This window comes from Sylvia atricapilla, chromosome 1, assembly GCF_009819655.1.
Source record: "Sylvia atricapilla isolate bSylAtr1 chromosome 1, bSylAtr1.pri, whole genome shotgun sequence".
Lineage (NCBI taxonomy): Eukaryota > Metazoa > Chordata > Aves > Passeriformes > Sylviidae > Sylvia > Sylvia atricapilla.
Window position 1 is genome coordinate 42,280,225 of NC_089140.1, and position 24,967 is coordinate 42,305,191.

At 36.0% G+C, this 24,967-nt stretch overlaps 1 protein-coding gene across 1 annotated transcript in view; it reads left to right on the forward strand.

The window, feature by feature from the left end:
* Positions 1-24,967, forward strand: part of ANO10 (anoctamin 10) — a 120,766-nt gene that overhangs the window by 56,282 nt on the left and 39,517 nt on the right. The window contains exon 12 of the mRNA XM_066320423.1: positions 23,699-23,815. Within this exon, the coding sequence (XP_066176520.1) occupies positions 23,699-23,815 (117 nt within the window). The remainder of the gene's footprint in view (positions 1-23,698; positions 23,816-24,967) is intronic.

Here is a 24,967-nt window from a genome sequence, read left to right on the forward strand (position 1 = left end):
CTTAGTATGTAACACTTCATCTCGTAATTAATGAAGACTATTTTCTGTTAATAGCATGCCAAGGATTTATTTTCAGAAAGTCCTAGTATTTACCTCTCCACCACAACAAAATGAAGTAAAAGGAGACTGTAGATTATAATTCTTGTGAGGAGTATTTTGGTTTTCTGGTAAGCACATGATAATGATTCTAATGTAATACTCCAGTGGAATAAAGGCTCTTTTTCCTGCATCTTCTCTGAACAAAGCCCAGTCCCTCTTTTCACCCAATTCTATTCCAGCAGATGGTGTCATTAGCCTTTGAACTGGTTTTAAATAATATCTTTTATAAAGAGGGTATAATACTTTTATGGCCCCAATAATCCATGTGTATGGTTTCACTTCCATGAATATCTATGAATTGGAACTTGATTTCATCAAAGATAAAGGTTTTCATTCTGCTACCAAAAAATATCAGGGAGCTGCTGTGTGCATATGGATGTTACTAATTTCAAAGATCAAGTGTGACACAAAGCCTTCAGATGTAGTTTGGGCCTACATCTCAAACACAATACAATGGAAGGATGAATATATCTGTGTTTACATAAGGTATTTTTATAGTTAGGAAAGATATCTTGGAAAGACTATTTCTTTGGGTTTTTGTTTAACCTTCTTTCCTACCTTTAAAATACAGAACTTCTTAATTAACGAACTGTAAAGTGGATGTGTCCTGCAGGACAGTATTTTACCTGAGAGGGCTGATGAGCAGTCAGTTATGTTTGGAATATGAATTAAGCATTTCCCACACTTAACCAGAACACCTGATCTCCTGAGCGCTGGCCTGGTCCCTGACTTCAAATTCATCAGTGCTTCCCTTCTTTAAAGACGTTTAAAAAACCCAAACCATAAAATGTAAGTGCTGTTAAATTAAAAAAAAACACCTCATTTCCCCCTTGATGGGATATTAATTTTTGTTTGGCTTTGCTAACCTGTGATTTTTGTCATATAGAACAAATAAATGATGATAATACCTATCATGTCTCATAGAGATTATACTTTCAGTTTCTGCTGAAGTGAAATAATGACAGTTTAAATAGCCTGAGATGAGCAATGATTTATTTGTGAGCTTCCAGATCATGGACGACAGAATTCTTGAGAGGAAAAGGAGGCAAAATTGGTAAAGCATATTACCTTACACAGGGAAGGAAAAAGTGCTACCATTGCTTCAGAAGAGGCCCTGTATTGGGCTGTAATTAATCTTGTCACAGAAGCTGAAGCAGGGAGATAGGAAACGAATTCAAGAAAAATAGCATGGAAAATAATTAGGTGCTTGGTCTTCACATCTCTCTATGTTGATTTGCTGTATTAGGCAACCTTTGGAGTCCAGGATTCCCATCTTTCCTGCTGATTATCTATTTCCTGGAAAGTGTCACTGCTATGAATTTGGTCACTGCCCCAGTTCCTTGAACTGAAAGGCACAGATAGTGGTTGCAGACCAGCCGAATCAGTAACTGTGGGTGGTACATTGTGAGCTTGAGCTGTAATAACTTCTCACTAACTCCTGAAAAGGTTTAGAGATGGATCTCTGGTCTTTGCTTAATTCAGATGAGCCTGTTCATTTTATCCTAAATTATCAAAAGCTACTTTGTTTTCCATATGATGTTACCTTGGATTGAGTTGTTTGAGCACAGAGGGGTTTTTATTTGTTTTTATTTCCTCCAGTGAGCACAAGGTCAAAGGGATTGAAGTAGCTTCCAGCTATGTTATGTAGTTCTAACTTCTGTAATATTCTTTAAAAGAGTGTGGGTTTGTCGCCTTTTTTTTTTTTTTTTTTTTTTTTTTTTTTTTTTTTTTTTTTTTTTTTTGTGATAAATCAGATCATAAACACCTGCAATTTTTAAAACAAGTAGGAAAAAAATGCCTCTGTTCTTTGGTCTACTAGAGAAGGATGAAAAGTCTTTCTGAATTCCCTACAGATAGGCAGAATTTAAATAGGGAAAATCCTTTAGCCAAAAACCATTGATTTCACTGGAGGAATAACACAACATTAAAATGAGCAATAGACAAAATTATTCATTCTATAATACACAGTCAAATAACCTGAGTAACATAGACTCTTCCACTTCCCTGACGTATTTTTTTTTATTTTTCAATGAAGGGAAAAAAGGTTTAGACTTTCTAAGTGCTGTGTTAACCATGTTACAGTGGTTTGTATGGCTGGGTTAAGAAGTTTTTTTCACTGTCCTTAGGTAGTTTTTTTAATTAAGAATTGTCACTACTGAGGGAACATGTTTGGCTTTATCATTAAGGGGGATGTACCACATGACAAAAATCTTCTAGCTTCTTGTTTACCATCAAACACTGACAAAGTCTCAACAGCTTGGATATAATTAAGTCTTATACCTGAATCCAAATGTCAAGTTAATGCTTCAAAAATTTTGTGAGAGCTTAAAAGAGTTTATCAAAGAAATAAAATGTTAGGTCCTAGTTCTGTACACGTGTTTGATTTTTTTTAAAGCTTTGCTATACTGCTGCAGTCGGAGAGAGTTGGTTTCTATCAAATTTTACAGTAACTTCAACCTGGCAAAACTGTCAATTTTTTTTTTCTTTTTAGTGGTGATATTGTGCTTGGTGCATTATTACTAAAACCTGGTAATTTTTGTTACAAACATGTGTTGCATCTGCTCATCAAAATTGTCTTCGAACTGTAATAAGTAAGAGACCTTTTAGTGCAGATGGTTCAGTACTGAAATCTTGTGAGCATCATTAAATTTAAAAGTAAAATACTTTGTCTTGGTTTCTTTTTAGCTTCATGAAAACATGATATTAAAATACTGCATAAGCAGCACAGTGAATACGACAGATTGTTGCACATTACTATAATTCTGGTAAACCAGAAGGAGTGTTAAATCGCTACAATTTCAGTCTGCATTTGTGTATACCCAGATAATTTACTTTTTTTTAGCCTTCAGCTACTATTTGTTCAAAATTGGGTAAGTGTGGTGGATAAAAACCAAAATTATTTTTCAAGGTATGTATGTTAGAAACTCGTTATATAACCAGTTGTGAGTTTGGACTGGAAAAAAACCCCTTTTGTTTATGAAATGGGAACATTCTGGCTTTATTCTACAGGAAGGCTGATGTTAGTAATTTCTTTTGCATCATCTTTTTTTCTGTCAAGATAATCACATTTCTCTTTTCAGAATTAGGTGTTATACTGAGTGAAGAGGAGAGGCTGGAAGTACTGATTGGTGTTTATTGTAGAGATTAGGAGAGACAGAAAGGTGTTTACTCATTAGAAGAGTGTGATGCTTCACTGAGCTCCTTCTATCTCACAGGAATTCTGTCACACTTGGATAATGCCATGGTTTGATTCATGTATAGTCACTGTAAACAGCATTACAGCTCTAGATTTTATCATCACCTGATGGTGTGTGTGTGTTCCTCTGAGAGACAAACTGAATATGTGGCTGCAGTAAACAGCAAGATTTTAAGGTGGCTTTGTACTTTTTCCAGAAGCAATGCATTTTGGATACTACTATCCTTGAAGCTTGCACTGGAGTCTTGGTAGAGTTGTTTGTATGTGTCTGTGATGTGGGTAAGGTTACATCTGGTTTTCATATGGTAGGGCATGTAGATCTTAAATAATGTATCTATTGGGCACAGTCACACCTCAGAAAATGAGAGGTTTACTTTACTAAGCTTTACTTTGCTTTTTTTCCCTGTTCCTGTAATTAAAAGCACAATATTTTCATTAGCTCTTTTTGTTCTCCATTTTACCAAAAATACATACTGAACTCTTTAAATAACTTGACCAGAGTTTATTTCTTCATTTGTTAAAAACTGTAAAGCTTCTTTTTCTTTCATAATTTACTGCAGAATTGCAAATTTTTTTCCCTTGAACTCTTCTCACCAATGAAATCTTTAGATTTTTTTTCCTCTTGCTTCCAAATTTTCTTCACCATGAGTCTTACATTATAAATGATAAGTAACTTTGTCATATCATACAAATTAGCTTAAGAGCTCTTGTTATGGAAGCCAAGTATGTGTAGTATTTTCAAATCTTGTGGATAAGTGAGCCTGAGCCCAGACTATTTCTCCTTTGTCTGTAAGATGTTTCTTTTCCTCTTTCATCATACTATCTGCCACCAGAGCACCTGCCTGGAACTACTCAAAAGGAATTTCCTCTCTGCATTGCACTTGAATGTAGGGCACATTTTCACCTGTTATTTTCATTCTCTTCTGCTTTATTTCTTCCTATATTTTAAGATATTTTGTTAGAGCTTGAATATGACACTTTCTTGCAGGAAGAGTTTTACTATTGCTTTCTAATCCAGCATTCATGACCTCAGTCACTGTTATCAGAAACTGAGCTGTGATGGGAGAGAAATTTGGCCTAAACACACAGTCAAAATACTTGCATAAGAATGTAATTAAATAAGAAAATAAAATACACCTATTTAAAGCTGTTTTACTCTGTCTAATGAGCTTTCTGTTTTTAATTTTGCTGTGAAAATGAATTTATTTCTAAATTTGAATTGTTCCATTCTGCAAACAATAAGATGGCAATATAGGCAGGAGTTTCATTTTCAGCTGAATCTGTTTTCAGAGTTTTATTTGCATAAAGTCCCCTAGAACAAAGTGAACATTTTTTTTAATGTGATCTGTGGTGTTAGGTAAGACAAAGAGGATGAAAGGAATAATTTAATATTTCTGAAGTTATTGGTTAAACCTCATGAGAAATCCTGGCCTCATTTACAAGAGTGCAGTAGTATTGGCTTATTGACCTGAAGCACTTGAAATAACTGTCTTAAACATCTCATGCAGAGGCTGGATTCTCCAGCTGAACTATCTGGGCATGAAGTAATAATGTTATAGCTAATAATATAGAAATGTTAGAAAAAAGTAATTTGCAGCCTCAAGAACTAGAATAATCCTAGAATTTTTAGGACATGAGACTATATGCTGGGGTAGCTGTGCATCCAAGTTGTTGAAAAGATAATATAGAATTGTCATGAAATGGTCAGCTATAGATTTCAGCATTTTAGTGTACCTTGCTCTTCCGATTCGCTGCACAGCACTGGGGATGCGGATTAACCTCAATCTTTTCTTCAGCAGGGAGAACAATTGGCTCTTTTATAACAGATGGTATGAATAGTTCAGTTTATGATGCAAGTTCTAAGTGATTTTATAATACTGTAATCCCTCTTCCAGCTTAAGAGATAGGGTAGTATGCAACAACCCAGTAGGTAATCAAGAAACTGGCATTTGGGATTGCTGAAGACTAATGAAGCTTAAAATGTTTGCATTTGACTTGTTGATGGGAAATACTAAGATGGAAAATACTAATGGCCAGAGGGCTTTACCAGTAAATTGACCTAATATTTCTGAAAAGGTATGGGACTCCTAATTTAATGTATCACTTAAAAGCACATTTAACTGCACTAATCTGCACTGGGAATTCATAGAGTAGGGAGAATAGTTGGAAGTGTGGGTATACTACAAATTACCTATGTTGATCTGGAATTCCTGGACTACATCTGACAAAAAAATTATCTCTGAACACCTACTCAGGAATTTCAGAATGCTGTTTCATCCCAATTGCCTTTGTTTCTTTGATTTTTTTTTTAATTAGGATTAATTTCTTGTTGTCTGAGCCTTGTTCCTGAAAGGTGGGCTTTTCTTTGTTTGTTTCTTTGTGATTTGAGTGAATTTTCTTCAGCCATGTAGATGAGGGGCTGCTAGACCAGTAAAACCAAGGTTAAATGTTTTCTTATGGGAGACACACTGGTGTGATGAAAATCCACTGTTCAGCAAGCAAATAAACTGTTGGGAGTGTGGTCAAGAGCAGCTGAACAGGAGCCAACAGTGTGCCCGTGTGGTCAAGCAGGCCAGTGGCATCCTGGCCTGTGTCAGCAACAGTGTGACCAGCAGGACCAGGGCAGTGATTGCTCCCTGTGCTGGGCACTGGTGAGACTACACCTCAAATCCTGTGTTCAGTCTGGGACAGAAAGAACATTGAGGTGCTGGAGTGAGTCCAGAGAAGTGCAGCAAAGCTGGTGCAGGGCCTGGAGCGCAAGTTGAGTGAGGACTGTTTGAGGAGTGGCTATGGAGCTGGGATTGTTTAGCCTGGAGAAATGGAGGCTCAGAGGAAACCTTCTTACTCTCTACAAGTGCCTGAAAGTAGGTTGTGGCAAGGTGGAAGTCAGTGTTCTGTCCCCTGTAACAAGTGGTGGAACAAGAGGAAATGGCCTCAAGTTGCTCTAGGGAAGGCTTAGACTGGATATGTGGAGAAACTTCTCTGAAAGGGTTGTTAAGCATTGGAATAGGTTGCTCAGGGAACTGTTAAGCCACCATCCTTGGAGGTATTTAAAAGACATATAGATGTGACATGTAGGGGCCCGATTTAGTGATGAACTTTGCCCTTCTGGGTTAACAGGTGGGCTTGAGGATCTTAAAGGTTTTCTCCAGCCTAAACAATTCTATGTTTATTTCCTCAGTACTTGAGAAATCTGTACACCTGGATGATGATGATGAGAGAGACCCAGAAAGCTGAAGTGATCTTTATGTTTTGGGAAAGGAAATTATTTCAGCAATTTTATTGTACATGAAGTGTATTATAATTTCATTCCAGAAGCTTGAAAACAATGTGTCTTTTCTGATTTTCTTGTGCTGTGCATGTAAGTATGTCCCAGATGATGAGTTAGTGAAGATACAGCTTTGTGTGTTTAGATTTTTTTCCAACAGAAGTCAGAAATTAAGAAAAATGTTTCTCTCCTGATAATCCAGTGTAAGCACAATACAGTAATTTTAAAGTAGTTGAGACTGAACACATCAAAGCATATATGAGACATTTTCTAAAATACTCTCCAGTATTGTAGTTTCGGCATCGTTTGCCTACGCAAAAATAGTTCACAGAATTTTCTCTTATATTCTATATTTCATATACAGGTTAAAGGTTTTCTGAACTCTTTCTTTGTCTTATTAGAATACTGAACTTATTAACACTGTATGGAAGCCCTGGAGAGATCAACATTGTGAAATGTGAGACCTCTGCCTGCGCCCACTCATGTAAATGAACCTATTAAGTACAGACTTCACAACCTAAGCAAGATAACTATTTTACTAGTTAGCTTCAGTTATCACAGCAGACTAGGAACTGTACCTCATATTTCATAAGTTACACTGTTTTTAATGTTTCAAAGTGACTTTTCTGAATCAAAAGGTTTTGGAGTATTTTGGAGTATTCTTCTTCTACCCAAGCACTGTTGTGCTTATTTCCCTCCGAGTTTAAATGGTAAGGTTTTTATGGCATTTACTCTTAAATTTATATAAATTGGGAAGTCTCCCCTAATGTTTAACAATGTGAAAGCTAGTATCTGTCTGAAGCCAGTTGGTCTGGGCAAGGGGAATGTATAGACACCTGCAGAGAGTCATTCCTGCCTTCGTTTGGAATGGAGCAATATGCCAGTTGGGGATGTGGAACCTGCTAGCTTTGGCTACACTTGATTTATTAGATAATTAAACTTAGATGAAAGAAAATCTCATACATGATTTTAATTTACTTTTGCTCAACAAAAAAGTCTTGATCCAGCTTTGTATGACTAGTCTTTAATTTCAGGGTAATTATTATTAAAATGATAATAATTATTAATGCTTGTCTGTTTCGGTGTTTCAAGTACTTGGACAAACCATAAATATTGTATAGTAAGACAAAACTTAGAAAATACAGGTGTCTGATTTCAAGCATCTGCATGTAGTTACAAAAGTAGCATTGACCTGATTTTCAGAACTAGAGCACTGCTAGTTGTGCCAACAAAAATAGAGCATGCTGACACTTTCTCAGAAACTGGTTTTCAGCATATGATCTCCAAACTCGTGATCTAAGGTATGCGGTGATAGGGAATTGCTTTTCATTTTTCATTTCCAGAGCTATTTTCTGGCTTAATAATATTCGTTGCTCTAATCTTTGGAAGATGTGTTCATTCCACTTTTAGTCTTGCTCTGCCTCTCTGCTATGAGGAATACAGGCCTTTTTGTCATATGAGCTTCATAGCTAAATGAGTTTTGCAGGAAAAAGAAAAAATTGCTATTAGTGTTAAAGTTTTAAGAAGGAGCCAGTAAGATGAGCTTGTGCTTCACCATTCAGCACTAATCTTTCCTTTTTAATCATAAATCTGTGTGTTCTTGCTTGTTTTGTCATTGATCAAAACTGTGGTGTTTGGAGCAGGAGCTCAGACTGAGTCATCAGTGTACATGGAGTGTGTGGGACTGAGGAATACGCAGATATCTGGCTGGACTGAATTAAAATGGCCTTGCCAAGAACCCAGTTAGGGATTTTATGTCAGGCATGCTGCTTTTATGCTCCCACCCATCTTCAAGCAGCACATGGCTCACCCCTCCTTTCTGTGTATGCTTAGGGAGAAGGCTGCTGCTCCCAGATGGCTTTCCTCTGCACTGAGAGAATGCTTTGCTGATGGACTACAAACAGCAAAGGCTATTTGCACTATTTAAGCTTCTCCCTCATGATTGGAAGCTGTGTTGGCAATCATTCAAGATAAAAACAAAGCTAGTATTCCTTGAAAATGCTTTCAGTCAATTTATAAACCTTGTGTTTCTCATGATGGAGCGTTGCTCAGTTGTAAGCACTTTCAGATACAAAAGGTGTACTTCGCAGGTGAATATATAAAAGCAAAATTCATAAAGTAACTTTACTCTGTGTAAAGTAGATCTGTTATTCAGAAGATTGTAACAGAAGTTCATATAGGTTATTGAAGAATAGATTGTCCACTGGGAAGCATCTAAGTGCATACAAGGAAGAAATATGATGCACTACAGAGGCAGTGCAAGTCTGTTCTGCCATCTCTTCTAGACCTGTTATTGACTGAGTTACAGCATGTGCATTTTAGATAGCAGACCTGATTGACATTTCTGACATGTTAGCTGTGAGCTGTTGAATGTAAGTCTTATAGCAAGGGAAAAGAAAGAACATTAAAACAATGCCAAAGCTTTGATTGGCACCGTGCTATTTAATAGTTTGTATTCAATTGGAATTTTTTATTGGAAAAATTGGATTTTGCAACTCCTTATTGCCTTATGGAAGAATGTAAGGGGTGCCTGATCTTAATACCAGTTTTTTCCCAGTGACACAATCTAACCAGACTTACTTTCAGAAACTGTGTATAAATGTTGAATGTCAAGAAAATATGTATTATATTTGAAGCAAATAATTGGCTGTCTCTACTGCTTCTCTGCATTTAAGAGACACAAGTATACATTCTGAAAAACAGCTCTATGTGTAATGTTACAAGCAACATTATATATTCAGAAAACTGTATGGTTTTGAATGAATCTTTTTTTTAAATGCTGTTGCTATACAAATATCTAGAAAAAGAAGACACACAACACTTGAAAACAACATGTGAGCCATCACCCTAGGTTTTTTATTTATAGCAATTCCTTAATGATTGAATCTCTACCATTCTTGCAGTATACCTAGATACCATACCCTGTTTGGAATGAGCCAGGATTGCTGTGTAGGATGCAAATGATGGGTCTTGGGCATCCGTCTTTTGGATTACACAGGAGTAGCGTGTTAATTGTGTGAATGGCTATCTCCTCACTTTTAATATCAGATACAGAGCTGAGGGCTCCTGAGGCATAGCACCTCAGCAGCTTTGGGCCAATAACATATAATAATAACAAGAAGCATTATCAGAGTGCATTTTTAAAGGGAATATGTTCAGAACTGGCAGTGTGAATTATAGGTTCATGAGAGAAGCCCAGTAATTCACCCTATTAAACATACCCTGCTGCTGATGGGGCAAAAAAAGACTGCTTTTGCTGTGGAGCAGCTAGTTCACTTGGAGATAACAATTTTGACAACATTCTTAAAGTATGAAGGAGAATTTAAATTAAAGATCAGCCATATATATTTAAGCTTTAAAAAAATTATCGATAAAAAAATTGAATTGGTCATGTGAAGATAAGATTGCTGGCATGGTGGGGAATAAAAAGAAGGGAAAGAAATGGAAAGATGAACTTTTAACTCAACTGAAATAAATTAAATCTGTGTCACTCAAAAGCAAAGCATTGTCAGAAAAATTATCCTTACTAACAACCAAGCATGTCCTTAATGAGATCAAGGACTTAACCTCTGACAGAACAGGGTAACAAAACACCTCCCTAGTCAATACAATTGTATCTTGTTGCCTCTCTTTCAGTGTTACAGGATAATTAAGTAAACCTTTACTGCAATGGCATTCTTTCCTTTAGAAATGATATTTTAAAATTCTAAAGCATGTTTTATATTCACTTCAGGCAACACAATTTTAAAAAATACTCTTGCCATTCACCGGTTTCAAAGTCTAATTCATCTTGGAAGAGGAATGATTCTGAAGAATGGCTAATATCTTCTGATGCTTCTTCAGAAGCATTCTGGACATTAATGATCCTCAAATGTTTTTGTTTTGAACGGTATTACTTTATGCTTTTTGTCTGTGGGAGAGAAGTTAAGCAAAAATTAGTAAATGCAACATGGGAAGATGCTAAAATGCTTAAAACTAAAGAATTCACTCCCCACAGAAAACAATAGAAAACTCAAATTTCTAAAAATCTGGGCCAGGATAAAATAAGGGAATGTAGGTATGACATGTGTTCAATGATAGAGTGTTTGAAACATAGTAACTGATTTTAAAAGATCAAGTATGCAGTAAAAAAAAAAAAAAAATCATTGCCTTCATGGTCATGTGAAACAAAAGCAGAAGCAATACAATGTTTGGAACTTGCCTAGTTTACATCTGACATCCCTGTAAATTCTGCAAACAATCTAGATACTTTTCAGATTTGAGGCTTGTTCCCATTGGAAGTGAACAAAGTCTTATGAACTAGTCTGCTGACTAGTAAAGGCACTATTTCTGGCTTGAGAGAACTTGGTATCTGTGGTGCTAAAATGCTTCATGATAAAAATGCATTTTAAATTGCTATACACAACAAAGTCATTTTATCTAACCCAAAACCATTCAGTATTCTCAAAGAATAGTAGTGTTCCCCCAGTTTGAAGGAAAAATATACTCAATTTTATTCTCATAATGCGTTTTTGTCATGCTAGAAGGTCTTACTTTTGAACAATGCTTGACTGAGAGGGGTTTTTTTCGTGTGTTTGAGACATACTTATGTTTCTTCTCTGATTAAAAATGCTGGATGAGATGGTAGGAAAAAAAAATAGCAAAGCTTATTTATGAGCCTGTTTGTTATCTGACATGATTTTAACCTTTTGCTATGTGTAACAATTTGCTAAGTTAGAAGATAGTTCCTTAATTGTTATGCCACAAAACCCCACATATCAACTACTGCCAGATCTCTCAAGCATTCCTGGACAAGTTCTCCCTTAGCATTTTTTTAACCTTTTTGAGAATATGGGGAAAACTTCTTTTGTACACAAGGTTGTGTGTTCTTAGATTAACAAACAACACTTGGTCAACAATATTAAAAAAGGAGGAAAAAAAGATAAGATCTAGGCCAGGAAGGTTTAGAGATTTCTACTCTCAAGTAACAGCTCCCAAAGAACTTCTAAGGGAAAAAGGCAGGGTCTCAACAAAGTGAAAATTTTCTTCATGTTTTGCCTGTTCACAGTGCTGCAGTTTCGTTTGTAGTCAGATTCATGTGACTGTTGAGGGAGTCTGTTTGGATGAAAGATTTGAAATGTTGTGATCCTTCAGTGTTTTCACCTTTATAAACATGTTTCTTTTGAAGATGATAATTGCATTAATTTACCAGGACTGCCTATTTTTAGAGGTGAGCACCTATTTCTGCACCGCAGGAGTCATCTTGACTCTTTTGGAGCCAGCAGGGTGTGGAGATGGTAAACTGGCATACATTGCTGCTTGGGGCAGTGAAGCTGGCAGAGTGCTGGGGCATCACAGTCCATTCCAAGGCATGCTCTGTTTGCAGCAAATCTTGCCCTTAGGCACCAGCTTTGCTAATTCCTGTACGTTCATGTCCTTTTGCCTTCTTTGTACACTTCTCTCATTTGTCCTGAAGAACTCTCCTTACCCACACTTAGCACAAGAAAGGAGCAGTAACTTGCTTCATCTACAAGCAGAAGGAAGTCACTGTAGAATACTTTCATTTCCAGCATTTCCTTAGAGAAGAAAGAGAATTACTTTTCAGTCTGGTCATAAGGCAAATCAATAAGTACAAATGTCCCCAGATTCAGGAAGTAAATAACTGATTTTCATCAGTCTCTGTGTGCAGACCCAGGACTGCTTCAAAACTCAAAGTCTGTGGGATACATACTTCTGTAACACGATCGTCCTGGTTCAGAGCAAGCCCAAGTCACTGCTGCTAGAAGTTACTCCTGTAGTGAGGCAATGCCTCCTCACAGCTTTCTCTCATTCCCAGATTTAGTTTTAAAGCTGAGATACTATTCTTTCTTGTATAATGTTAACTCTTTCAAATATTAGTAGCAAGCCTTCTAAAGTCACAGGTCAAAGTGATTTCTTACTTCAGTCCCTGGACTGTTCAGCATCTGTAGGCAGCATGGGTCCATTCTATTGAGATTCATGTGTGAAGTGTCTCAGTGTTCCACCTGTCTCTGCATGCATGTTATAATTACACAAGGAGCCTTTCCGATTTAGTTACTAAGGTCCAGAATCTTGTCTGACACCTCAATGTTACCAGTTTGATATTCTTGAGGTATATTTCAGAGCCATGTTCAAAATTACTATTTAATTAATTCTCAATTGAAAGTGTCCTTCTCAGCTGAGATCATTTCTGCCACAGAACGAATCAGCTGCAGCCATAATAATGGCTGATTATTCCTATGTGATAATGTTTCATAGCAACAAAGTGATGCTGAGCCCTTGCTGCAAGTTGGTCTTGCTCCAAATGGTCTTAAAATTCTAATTGAATAAATGAATCTGTAAATAGAGCTCTTCTTTTTGGTTTTTTTTGGGGGTGCATTGGTTGGTTGGTTATTTGTGGGGGTTATTTTTTGGGTTGTTGTTGTTTTTTTGGTTTTTTTTTTTGCTTTTGGCCTTGCTATTTGGAGGGAGATGAGAAGCTGTGCTTACTACATGTTGTCAAAGCTCTTACACCACTGAGATTAAACTGTTGGTTTTCATCTTCTGACTGTAGTGCCAAAGGCCAAACTACCAAGTCTCAGAAAAAAACTCTTAAATGAGTAAGTAAGTAATAGTATTTGTTGGTGTATTATTATATTTGCTAGTATTCCCTTTCTTCCTATATCAGAACTCAGCTGACTACCACTTCTCTTCCAAATGTGAATTTTTTGAGATGTCATAGATGCCCACTGAATTTGTCAAGCCATAAGCACTGGGTTATGCTGATATTTTTGGAGACCAGTTCTGCACTGATGGAACTGTGGATACCCCAGGGTATAGGAATTACTGTGTTGTAGTCTTCATGTTGGCATTTGCATTCTGACTCACATTCTCAGCTGACAGAAGAACTTGATAGAATCGCTGAGTGCCACTGTGTAGAGTATGGCTTGTTCTTCCTCGCTTGTGAAAAATACACCTTCCCAAGGGTTCTGCATTCCTTAAAACTGTAAGCAGTTCTGGAAATGTTTCTTAGGCTGCTTTTATGTGAGTACATAAAATTGGGAGGTGTGTTACTGCTGCAAAACTCAAACTTGAGTGTGACACAAAGAGTTCCACATTAACTGCAGGATTTTGTCTCAAAAGTGAATTTGGCTCACGGTGAAAGATTCTCTTTTTGTCAGCTTAAACAGACCAATTATGTTCCCACAAAGTTGAAGCAGGTCAGCAGCTAAGGCTAAACTCTGGGCTGTGTTTTGTTGTAGGGATCTGCCATGGCCATAAAAGCTGATGTGAGAATTGCATGGCTAGCTTCCAGCAGCTTTGATGAAGAACTCTTTTTTATAGCTGGAGCAGGTAATGGAGTTCCAAAACAGAGAAAATTTTGTGAATACCCATCCAGAGAAAAGACAGGTAAAGAGGGCTTGAGGAGGATGTATAGGCCTTTATTTTTTTTTTTAAGATACGGTTTTAATGAAAGCTTTTTAGGAGTTGGCAGCATATCCAAACACCTGCTGCAATGTTTAATTAAAATACTCCAGCTGAATGGAAAGCTTTTTCTCCTGACCTTTATAGAAAAGCAAAGGATTATTTGACTTCACATAGTTCTGACAAAAAAAACCCACCCTAGTTTTTACAGGAAGAAATGTAGGTGATGGGTTCCCAATAGGAAAAATTGTGGTTTTCTCCTACACAATTGTTTCAGATTAGCTAGTTTTATTGGACCCTTTTCAATTATTTTGTTTTGATTAAAGTTGCACAGGAATAGAGATGACAATTAATCTCCAGATTATAGTGTGATATATTGCAATACCGTTTGTTTATTCTCTGATAAGTCATGCCTGTGACATTTTGCTTATTATTTAACATTGCAGGATTCACCTTTTGGTCCAGATTAAAACATGTGCCATGTCCTACAGAGTTTACTTACAGCTTCCAACAGAGGTAGAGCAAAGCAAACCGCTTAGAACAGGATGAATGCAATACAGTAGGAAGAAAGCTGTGAATTACACTAAAATCTTGACTCATTCAGTGAATATGCATTGGCAGTGTGGTGAAACACTATGTTTTGTTTAAAACATGTTTATTCAGTTATGGTTCTTCATTTATCTTGGTGTTGTGAAGCAAAGAGATTTTTCACCAGGATGAATGTTCTTGTGAATCAGCTTTGAAAGACTTTTGCATGTAAAGTTGTGAGAGAAATAAGCAAATAGCTGTAAATACAGTGCAGTGCATCTAGTTGGAGAAGCTGCTATTCAGAGCTAAAGATACAGTGTGTATCATCTTGAAGAATGAGTGGCTGAGACTTGCTCTTAAAACTAAACACCAGTTACCTTTTTTGTTTCTTGCTGCCAAGATGACAGAAGATCAATTTCAATGTTTTAAATAGTTTAGATTCTAATGTAGATACATCACCTCTTCCATTTCCAGTTCATAAACTGAAAAAAAAAAAGTCAGGTAAATCTAATTGTCTTTCAGTCTCCAGAACCACCCCACAGTTCTGTGAAAACCATCTGTAAGGCTTGTTGAAGTATAGTGGATTTGCTTTCATATGTGTACATTTTGGTATCTTTGCTGAATCTGTCCGCAGCTCAGTTGGAAGTTTTATATCTGTTCACTTCAGCTTGGAGTAGGACAAGAGAGGTTTGGTTGAGTCAGGAACAAAGAGTTCCTAAAATCTGTGATGTTTGCAGTAGGTGACAAATTCTGTTTATCACTGAAGTAACAGTAGTTTTAAAACCCTAGCAGAAACATTACTTTATATTTCCTTGCTAATCACAGATCAGGTAACCAAGGAGGAATTTCTGAGTCCTGGAATAGAATTCCCTACAATGCATAAGTATGGCAACTCATGCCGTAATTTCCTTGTATCTTTTTTCAAAGAGTTAAATCATACAAAATGCATGATTTAAATGTGGAAGAGGTAAAAGTTTTGCAGATTAATAGAAAATGGCAATTATCTCCGCTTTGCTTGATGTGGAACATTAGGGCATTTTGACAATAAACTATACCTGTCAGTATGGAAGCCAATATGTAACATTAGCAATCAGCTAAGAGGCACCTTCATATGACTTGTATTAATCATACTGTCAATTTTAATTCCATGGGCATCCTTCTTTCCACTTTTCACTTTGAATTTATTTCAGAGCATGATCAAAGCTCTACTGTTCATTACATTCAGCATTAGCTAATTTGGCTTTTGGCAACTCTCATCCCAGTTCCTATTAAATGCTGGCCATAAATTGAGATAAGCATTGTGCCAAAACATTTCAGGATTACTTAATGGTAGCATAGAGATGGGTGTATTATTCTGCTAGTTTGAAGACTGTTGGGTTACTGCAAAATTAACCATTAGCAGATACTTACATCCTCCAAGACAAATGCACACCTACAGTGACTTTTTTCATGTCTTCTGAATTGACTACAGGATTAAAAAAATGTGAGAAAAATCTTGTTCCTCTAACATGTCTGAAACACTCATATGTGTATGCTCTAGTTTTATAGAGGCTTTTATACAGACAGTTTTGCAAGTGTGCTGTATCATAAAATATTTTGGTCACAGAATATGCTGTATTTATACAACAAGATTATTAGGGCAATTGTTTTGTTGTTTTTTTTCCCCCAAGCTGCAGTCAGTTAGGGGTCTGTATTGAAGACTGATACCAGAAGACATTTTATTTTATTTTTTTTTTCTTTCAGCAGGTGTTTCTAGAACATGCTGAATGCTTAATTTGTAGTGATAGATACAAAAATGGCAATTTCCCTGGAGAAAGAGGGAAATGCTGCTTGGGTATGTAAGCAAAGCACCCTCTCTACTAGCACTTGGCCCTCCTTTTTTCATACTTCAGTCTTGAAGGAGTAATCCGAAGGTAGGCTTAAAATTACAGTGTAAAAAAATCTATAAAAAGCCTTAAACAGATATGTAAATGGTGAGAAGTAATGAACTTTTTTTCAGTGCCAGGTAAGTTGGTGACAAAATTTCTATAGATTTTTGACTGCCTCACATCTTAATTGTTGTTGTTGGAGAAAATTACAGAGAATAGCTGAGCTTCTAAATCTTTTCAAAATGTCTAATAAAACCAGGTAATGCTTCAGTTTATTACTGGCTGAATATGATATGTAACAGCTGTGGTTTAAACACTAGTAAAAGTAAGTTACAAATAATTAGAAAATTTGTTTTTTAACAAAAATGTTGAATTACTAGAAAGCATAATGGTACCATAAGACAGAAAAATAGTCACAATTATGTAACTGTCCAGATTACTTGTGCTTTTGAGTGTATTAATGTATCTTTTGATGGAATATTTATTTATTTTTTCGACTTCTCCTGATTTAATAAATACTTATTTAATTGAATTATGCTTAAATTTGTATCTGGTTTAAATACTTGCTAAGGCTTTCCAAAAACAGGACTAAGTTTCAGAAATAGGACTGGCTTCCTATGCTTGCTTTCCAACCAGTCTTGTAGAGATATTTTAAAAAACAGATTTTTAAAAAACAGAGTTTCTTACAAGAACATGTAAGGGCAGAAGAGAGCATCTTCCTTACTAGGAGTTGATGTTTACAGTATTTTATTTTTTGCTTTGTTAAACTCACTGCTTCTGCAGTTGCTTCCTGGAAACATGAGCACAGGATCTGTTTCCTTAAAGATTATCTTAACCTTTTTTTTTTTTTTTTTTTTTTTTTTTTAATTAAAAACACCCCTTTCTTATTGTCTTACATGTTAGCCTCTTGCTCAGGAGTGCTGGTCTGGAAATGTCATTTTTTTCTTTTCATTTTGATAATATATGAAGTGATTGTAGTATTCAGAATAAATTTACTCCTTCTGAATTAGCTGCTGAAGCTAATTCAATAGTCTTAAGGCATAAGACAGACTTATCTGGAAAGAGGTGTATTTCAGTGCTTCTAGTGGCCAGAGCTGCTAAAATGAACCCACATTCTCATGATGCAGCCTAATACTTAGAGTTGAAATATACCTCAGAACTGCGTATTAAAGCCTAGTGTTTTTTCAGCATAGATTTCTGCTTGTGACATTTTACAGTGGATTGGTAATAAAAAATACAGACCAGGATTTCTGCACTACCTAAGACAGTTTCTGAAGTGTAAATGCAAGGAGACGCTGTGCAAGCTGCCATTCTTCCTATCAAACTCATGAATTTAGTATGTTGCACTCAGCCACCTCTAGAAAAAAAAAGAAAGCATTGTGATTCAGCCTTTCAATTTTAAGATCCAGACTTGGGCATTTTCAGGCTTAAATATTTTTCTGAACCTCAGTATATTCATAGCTATGCTTAGCACTAAACATGAGCTTAAATACTCCATTGAGCAGGTCTAGGTTTCAAATGTGCTGGTGCAGTTAACTCAAGATGGGTGATCTGCTCCTGCCCTTCTGACAGTCTGTGAAACGTTCAGGCAGAAATGGAGCTGCCAGGGTTTCTTGGGCAGCCTTTGTGTGTGTGTGTGTGTGCTCAGGATGTGAGAGGAGGAAACGGATGTTCTGTTACAGATGATAAATGGACCGGATAATGCTGTCTGCTCACACTCTCCAACATGTTTTGTAATGCCCTCTTGCATCCACCTCAGCTACATTTTAATGGGACAGGTAAAACTCTCCCTGCTGGATGGGTTCTTTTAAGTTTGGAGTTTTGAGGTTTTGTATTTAAAATAAATGCCTTCTGCCTTTTGTGAAAGTTGAAAATCTATAGGTAAAGTGATAAATATAGGCTCTTTATAAATATATATAAATAAGATTGTTATGTTGAGGCATTGTATCTGTGCTCTGAGGTAGCAGTGCGCAGGCTGACAGAAGTTTCACACTGATCTAAAGAATGTGCTTTAGGATGTTCCTATTAGAGAACTGTCCCAGCTTGGTAAAGATACAAGCTTCTGAAACATCTCTGGTTTATGTGCTTTGTAGTGTCTTAAAGAAGCACATTGGGTGTAAGTGCATGAATTTTCATCTGTACTGAGCATACTTCAATTGAGAACTGAGACACATTTCACTGTGCTGAAGTGGCAAGAGGCATTGGATGTGAGACAGGAAGGATGCACTTCAGTCCTATTGTTTCCCTGGAGTTTCAGAAGGAAGGAGGCTGAAATGAGGGAGAAATGGGCTGTGCTGCTTTGGGAATAAATAAATAGGGTAGATGAAGTGTACAGATGGTGACAGGTGTTAGGATTGTGAGTGTATGCATGTGAATGTTTGTGGAAGAGAAGATTAATGGGAGAGGTGAAGAAGCCATGAAATAGACCCAACATATAATAACTTTCTTGTCATTTCCCCTCCCCCAGGATTTTGGACATGTTTTTTGATAAAATGAAATTTTGAAGGACAAATTCCATAATAATATATGGGATATGTGATTTTAAAAGCAGAATTTATCAGAGTAGCAGAAGAAAGGCCCTTTTTAAATTCCTTCAACTGTAATAATTCTGTCCCATTAGCAAGACTCTTTGCTGAAGACAGTTGAGTCTACAGGAGGGAAGGAAGGTTTGGTCATGTTTTCGTCTAATGTATATTGCAGAAATATTTGCTCATAAATTTATTGCTGTCTATTAAAGACAGTTTAATGTAATTGAACTTTCTGAGCTTTATGAAAATTTTTCTTTGCCTGTATTGCTCCCTTGACAGAATTCTTTTTCACTTTCCTCCTGCCTTTTTTTCTCCTCATCAGAAAGATGCAAGACCCACAAAACTAAAAACTGCTGCCATTAAAAGACAGAATTTGGTTTGGTGGGGTTCTTTTGGTTGGGGTTTTTTTTGGCTTGTTTGGGTTTTTTTTTGTCTGTTCTTAGAGTTTGAACATAGCTTACTTTAATGTCAGAATACCGTGATCTGGAGTCCTAGCAAGGAAGCTAATGATCTCCCCGCTTTCTGCTCTGACAACATGATTCTGCAGTGATGCTTTCCTTTGGCAAAAACCAGCAGAGGACAGAGGTTTCAAGTGAGGTTGCCATTTTCAGGTGTTGGCTTTTGCGTAGGGTTCCTCTCTTGTGCATAGTTAGTAACTGGAGATCATCTTGCTTCAGAGTATGGACTGATTCTAGGCTGGGCTAGGTCCAGATTTCTGATTTTAATTGGAAGTTTTGATGAATAGTAATTATAAAATAGGCTTTTGATGCAAAATTTTATTAATTGTCTCTCCAAGCTGATGTTTGGCAGACACTTTATCAGCTAACCAGCAGCACAGATACTGCTTGTGTTCTTTTTTCTTTTTTTTTCTACAGTTGAGTGGGTTTTGTCAGGAATTGCTGTGGTAAAACCACTATAGAAATCAAATTAGCTGTTCATAATTTCAGGAATTTAACCCTAATTTGCAATTTCTGTTTTAGAAGAGATGAGGTTGGGGACCAACTGCTGCAAAACACAGCTGCTGCTTCTGCTCTTCTCAGTGGCTTTGCAGAACAGAATAGTTCTTCTGGCTCGCCAAGCACCTGGCACAGGACCACAAGAGTTTGATGGCACTGCATTTATTGAGGGAAAAGATTCAGTGCTGTTGGTGTGCTTGGGACATGGCAAAATAAGAGGGGCCTTTGCTGTTGGCATTGGAAAGCTTACAGCTTGTGGGAATGTTACCCCAGGTTTTTGCTCACAGTGGAATAGTCCACTTGTAATCGTGAAGGGCATGTTCTTGGAAACAACACTGCTTTTTAATGGTTGCAGCTAGAAATAATGGTTGGGTTTGCAACCTGATTTCAACAGAAAACAAACCAAAACATAAAAACCCCAAACCAAAACCTAGCTCTTATGAAGAAATTTTGAATATTGAACAAATACGTTTTCAGTAGTATAGCAAATTTGGATAAACTTTAGTATTTTTGTTTTGTAATATATTCATACTAGCATGAATGTAATGAAAGCAAATCTTGTGATTTATACTATACTCCTAAGACATTTCTTTTTTGTAAGCAGATGTCTGCTTTTTGTGGATCTGACTTGCAGGAGTTCTACTAAACAAGGCTGAGAAATCAGTATGGGAATGTGACTGATATAATGAACTTCACTACTCAACTCCCTTTTTCCTTCAGTTTCTCTTGAATAACTACTTACATTTCCTTTTTCAAGTTATAATTTCAAAATGTAATGTAGGCTGTTAATAAAATAGATCCGCTTATTTTCAAGAGGTTTCATGGATCACATGACCCAGATTCATAATTTCTGCCTTGACAGTTTTATTAATACTGTTCCAAGTTTGCAAATAAGAACAGCTGGAAAAATTATCCAAGGGAGGCTGTTTATCTGATGTCTTTTTTCAGGTTCATGGGAGTTATGATGTGGGCTTGAATTCAGTTTGCAGTCTGTTAAGTCCAATGTGTTTTCTGAAATTACACGTCTTTCACACAGAGACATCATCCACAGTCTGGACACTTTATGGCTACTAAAGCTTTATTTTCATGAGAAGAAAAAGAACATTAAAAAAACATAAAAACATTCAGAGGAATAAACTAAAGGTCTACCTAATGGTGTAATTTTTTAATCTTTCTTCTTCTTTTTTTTTTTAAGCGATGGCCCTTAATGGATGCCTAGGAAAGGCATGCCAGTGGGGCAGGCAAAAGTAGTGACTTCTCATGTCAGTACTCCAATTTTTAATCCCTCTCTGGCTTGAAGACTGACACAGAGGTTCTGCATTTGTGTTTAAGATTATATCCTTGTGTTTGTTGGCTGAGTTGTGCTAGCATGAAAACTAATTTCTGACAAGCATCTGGTTAGTTAATGCTGCAACAAAACTCATCACATAGGAAGTAATTAAAGCATGTTTCCCTTCTAGATTTATTGGAAAAGATACAATGTTTTCCAGGATTAACTGCAGTATTTTTGTTGGGTTTTGTTTTGGTTACCCTAGATGTCTCTTTTATTTTTTCCTTGCCTGTATCAAAAATAGGAAAAACTTAGTCAGTCTCTATCCTCTATAGTATTATTTACATTTCCTTGAAATTATGAATTTATTTTCTTAAAAGCTGTTTGAATTTGGAACTACTTTGAAGTCTCTGTGTAGAGTTATGTTTTAAAAACTCCTGAAGAGGCAGTGCTTGAATAATTACAGTTGCAAACTTTGATTTTCACTCCTTAATATGATTTTAAAAATATAATTATTTTTGTTGTTGAGCAGTGTGAGATGAACTCCAGTGCAAAGGAGTTTAGGCATCTAGAAGTGACATTGTGTGATACTGAGTCTCTTTTTAACTGTCTTTTGTAACTTTTCAAATAAATATCCTTCTCCAAGTGCCTCAGTTTTTGTTAATTCTGTTTTAAGCATAAGATTTTAGCCCAATTCTGCTAGTCAGTTTTGAGTAATTCCCAATTTGATATATATTTTTTAATTTTTTTTTTTTACATTTACATATCAAAATTCTGTGGATTAGTTAATCCCCTTCAACCTATGATCCCTTATGACTCTCTTCCGCATAGTAGTGTTGTTTGTCTTGTTCAATTATTGTCTTCAACGTTTTACCTTTTTCTATTTAAGAGATTCCTTTAAAGTTGACTCTGATACATGTTTTGTTGCTGTGTGTTTCTACATAAACCCACATTATTTGCTAACATTTTTCTTTTTGGAAGAAAAGCATCTTAGTAGCGGACAGAATTAACTAGAAGGGGAGAAGAAATTCTAAATGAGTGAATGGTGTACTGTTGACATAATTTTTTTTAATAATGTGGTATTAACTATTGCATTACACAGCAATTAATACCAACAGATTCATTAATCTTTTACTCTTTGTGTTTTCATTGTATCAATTTTTAGCCTTCCTTTCACCTCTTCAAAGAAAGTATTCCTTGTAATGTTTGTTTCCTAGACTTACTATGTTTCTGCAGTACATTTTAAGAAATATTTTAATGTATGGCTCTTTGTCGTTGTTCCATTACCATAATCTGACGTTTTACTTTAACTCTTATGTGTTAACCTGTTTAGAGTTTTACAATAGCTCCTGTGAAGTCTGTAGTGTTTCCTATAGATTCTTGCTTCTGTAATACCAGAATCTGAGGGATTTTCGGTCTGTTATGTTGTTACTCGTGCGCCAAAGTCCATAAAGCTCACACAGTTCAGCAAAATGGTATTTTAGAGAGGAGCACTGCTCTGCTTTATTTTATATTTAAAAAAATAGGGGAATTTGGGAAGTAGCTTGGATGTGCCATCTAAATTTAAGCACCTCCATGAGTATCATCATGGCAGTGTAAGCACGTGCTTGAAGTTAAGCACATATATTTTAGTGTTGCCTTATCTTAGTCAGGGTTTTCTTAGCTAGGAGCAAGTTCCAGCTTACAAATATGCAGCATACTGTCAGCTCAGGCCTTGATAGAAGAAGATTTATTATTTAGATAGTAGTTGACACAAATGAGGAAACAAAACTACTGACTTGACAGTTGGCATTTGGTTTTGTGAAATAGTGCATGTTTAAGTGAAATGTAAAGACTTCTCAGTGACTAGGTTCAACAGAACTTCATGACTGTTTTCTCTTAAATAAGATTATAAAGTTTTGCTATAAATTATTACTAATTTGACATCTTATACATGGAATGTTTCTCCATTTCCTGAAAAGTTTCTGTTCATGAGTGAGCCACTTCTTTAGGGATTATATTTTACTTAGTTTTGTTCTCTTCTGATGATCTCAGGAAATTTTTTGCATTTTAGTAACTTCTCTAATGCAGGAATTGTGTTTGTTCATATCTTTTACAATAGCTTATTCCATTTGTTTCTTAACATACATATATATGTGTGTTCACATATGTATGTTGTTATAATTTCATCTGATGTATTTGTGTATATATATATACATGTAAAAAATTCACTCTGAAATTGTTTATACTGGGTGCAGTATATAATATATTCAATTCCTATATACCAATAGTATGTTTTAAAAGCTATTATTTTATCTAGAATCACAAGCACAAAATTCAATTAGAATGTTATAATATACAGTGAAAATAGGATTACTATGAAAATAAGGCAGACTGTCTGTGTTTAGGTTCAAATTTTGAATGACTGCAAACGGAAAAAATATAGAGTTGCTGAGGCCTAATGTAGTTATAGTAAGCTGTGTTGTACGTGTCACAAGAAATCATTGTTTATACCTCTATTACTAAAATTTAGAAACATTATGCTGTTTTCTCCATGCTTCGAACTCTGTAAAACAACATTTTTCTTTTTCCTTTTTTTCCGCAGCACTTGCTACTAGCAATAAAGTTTATCATGGCGTTTGTAATTCCTGATAAACCAAGAGATATCCAGATGAAACTCGCCAAATTGGAATTTGAATCTTTAGAGGCTCTGAAACAACAGGTAAAAGCATTTCAGATGCAGCTTCATTTTGTCTTAATCCATCATTTCTTAAGAAGTGAAGCACTGAGTTTTAACCTATTTATCTGTCCTTTTAAACCACCAATGCATGCAAATCCACACAAGGAAAATGACTTGCCTCTTCAGACAGCTTGAAATTCCTGGTGTGACTGGTATCGTAGCACCTTATTATGTCTGTTGTCCTTGTATGTGCAAACAATATAAAAACTTTGTTTTTATATTGTTAAGGGACATTTGGCCCTATGAAACCTCATTTCATCCCCTGGAGGTGTCTGTTATTACAACACCAGAATTTCTTTCATTTCTGAAATACCATCACAAGTAAACAGTTAACTTGGCTCTAGTATTAATCAGAAATTGTAAACAGTCTGAACATGTTTGAAATAATTGTGTTGAGAAGTATATACATGTGAGGAAATAGTAATGTTGCCTTATTTGACTGTCCATACAGTGTTCTCATTCTATTGGGTAAAAAGGTATATTCTACAATATACTTAACAAACATTCCAAAGCAATTTAGGAAAATAAGGAACTAGATTGTTTTAATTAAAATTTCTCTTTTAACAAATTATTCCAAAAGTCAGTAGTGGAGATCACAAGAGATGGAAGAGTTGCATGGGATTAGCTTCAGTAGGAGATTCTACAGAGCTGGTTTTGCAATGGTAGCATTCTTTAGGAGTTTCTGACTGTACAGTGCTAGATGGGATTTCTTAGCTATCTTAGCATCAGAAAACAAACTAAGAATAAAAGCTCCAGCATTGAGCTGCAGAGACTGGTTTCCTGATTTGTTGTTGTTTCAGATATTTTCATACTGTAGAGCGTGGGTTTGCATGAACATGTTCTTGGTATGCTCAACATGCACATGTGTAAACTTCTCTACTATTTATTATGTGCGTAAAGTGGAAGGTTATTTTTTAAAGCATCTACTCTAGCTGCATGTGACAAAATGATCTCTTGATTCTAAACAAAATGAGTCTGTAAACAATACGCCACCTTTTGTAGTTAAAATCCCACTGGTTTGTGTGATACTGGAACATCACTATTGAGGTTGTCTTTCTTAATCAACCATAACAAACAAAATCCAAATTACAGTCATATCTAATGCCTGATAGTTTTGTTTTGCTTTTCTTTAGT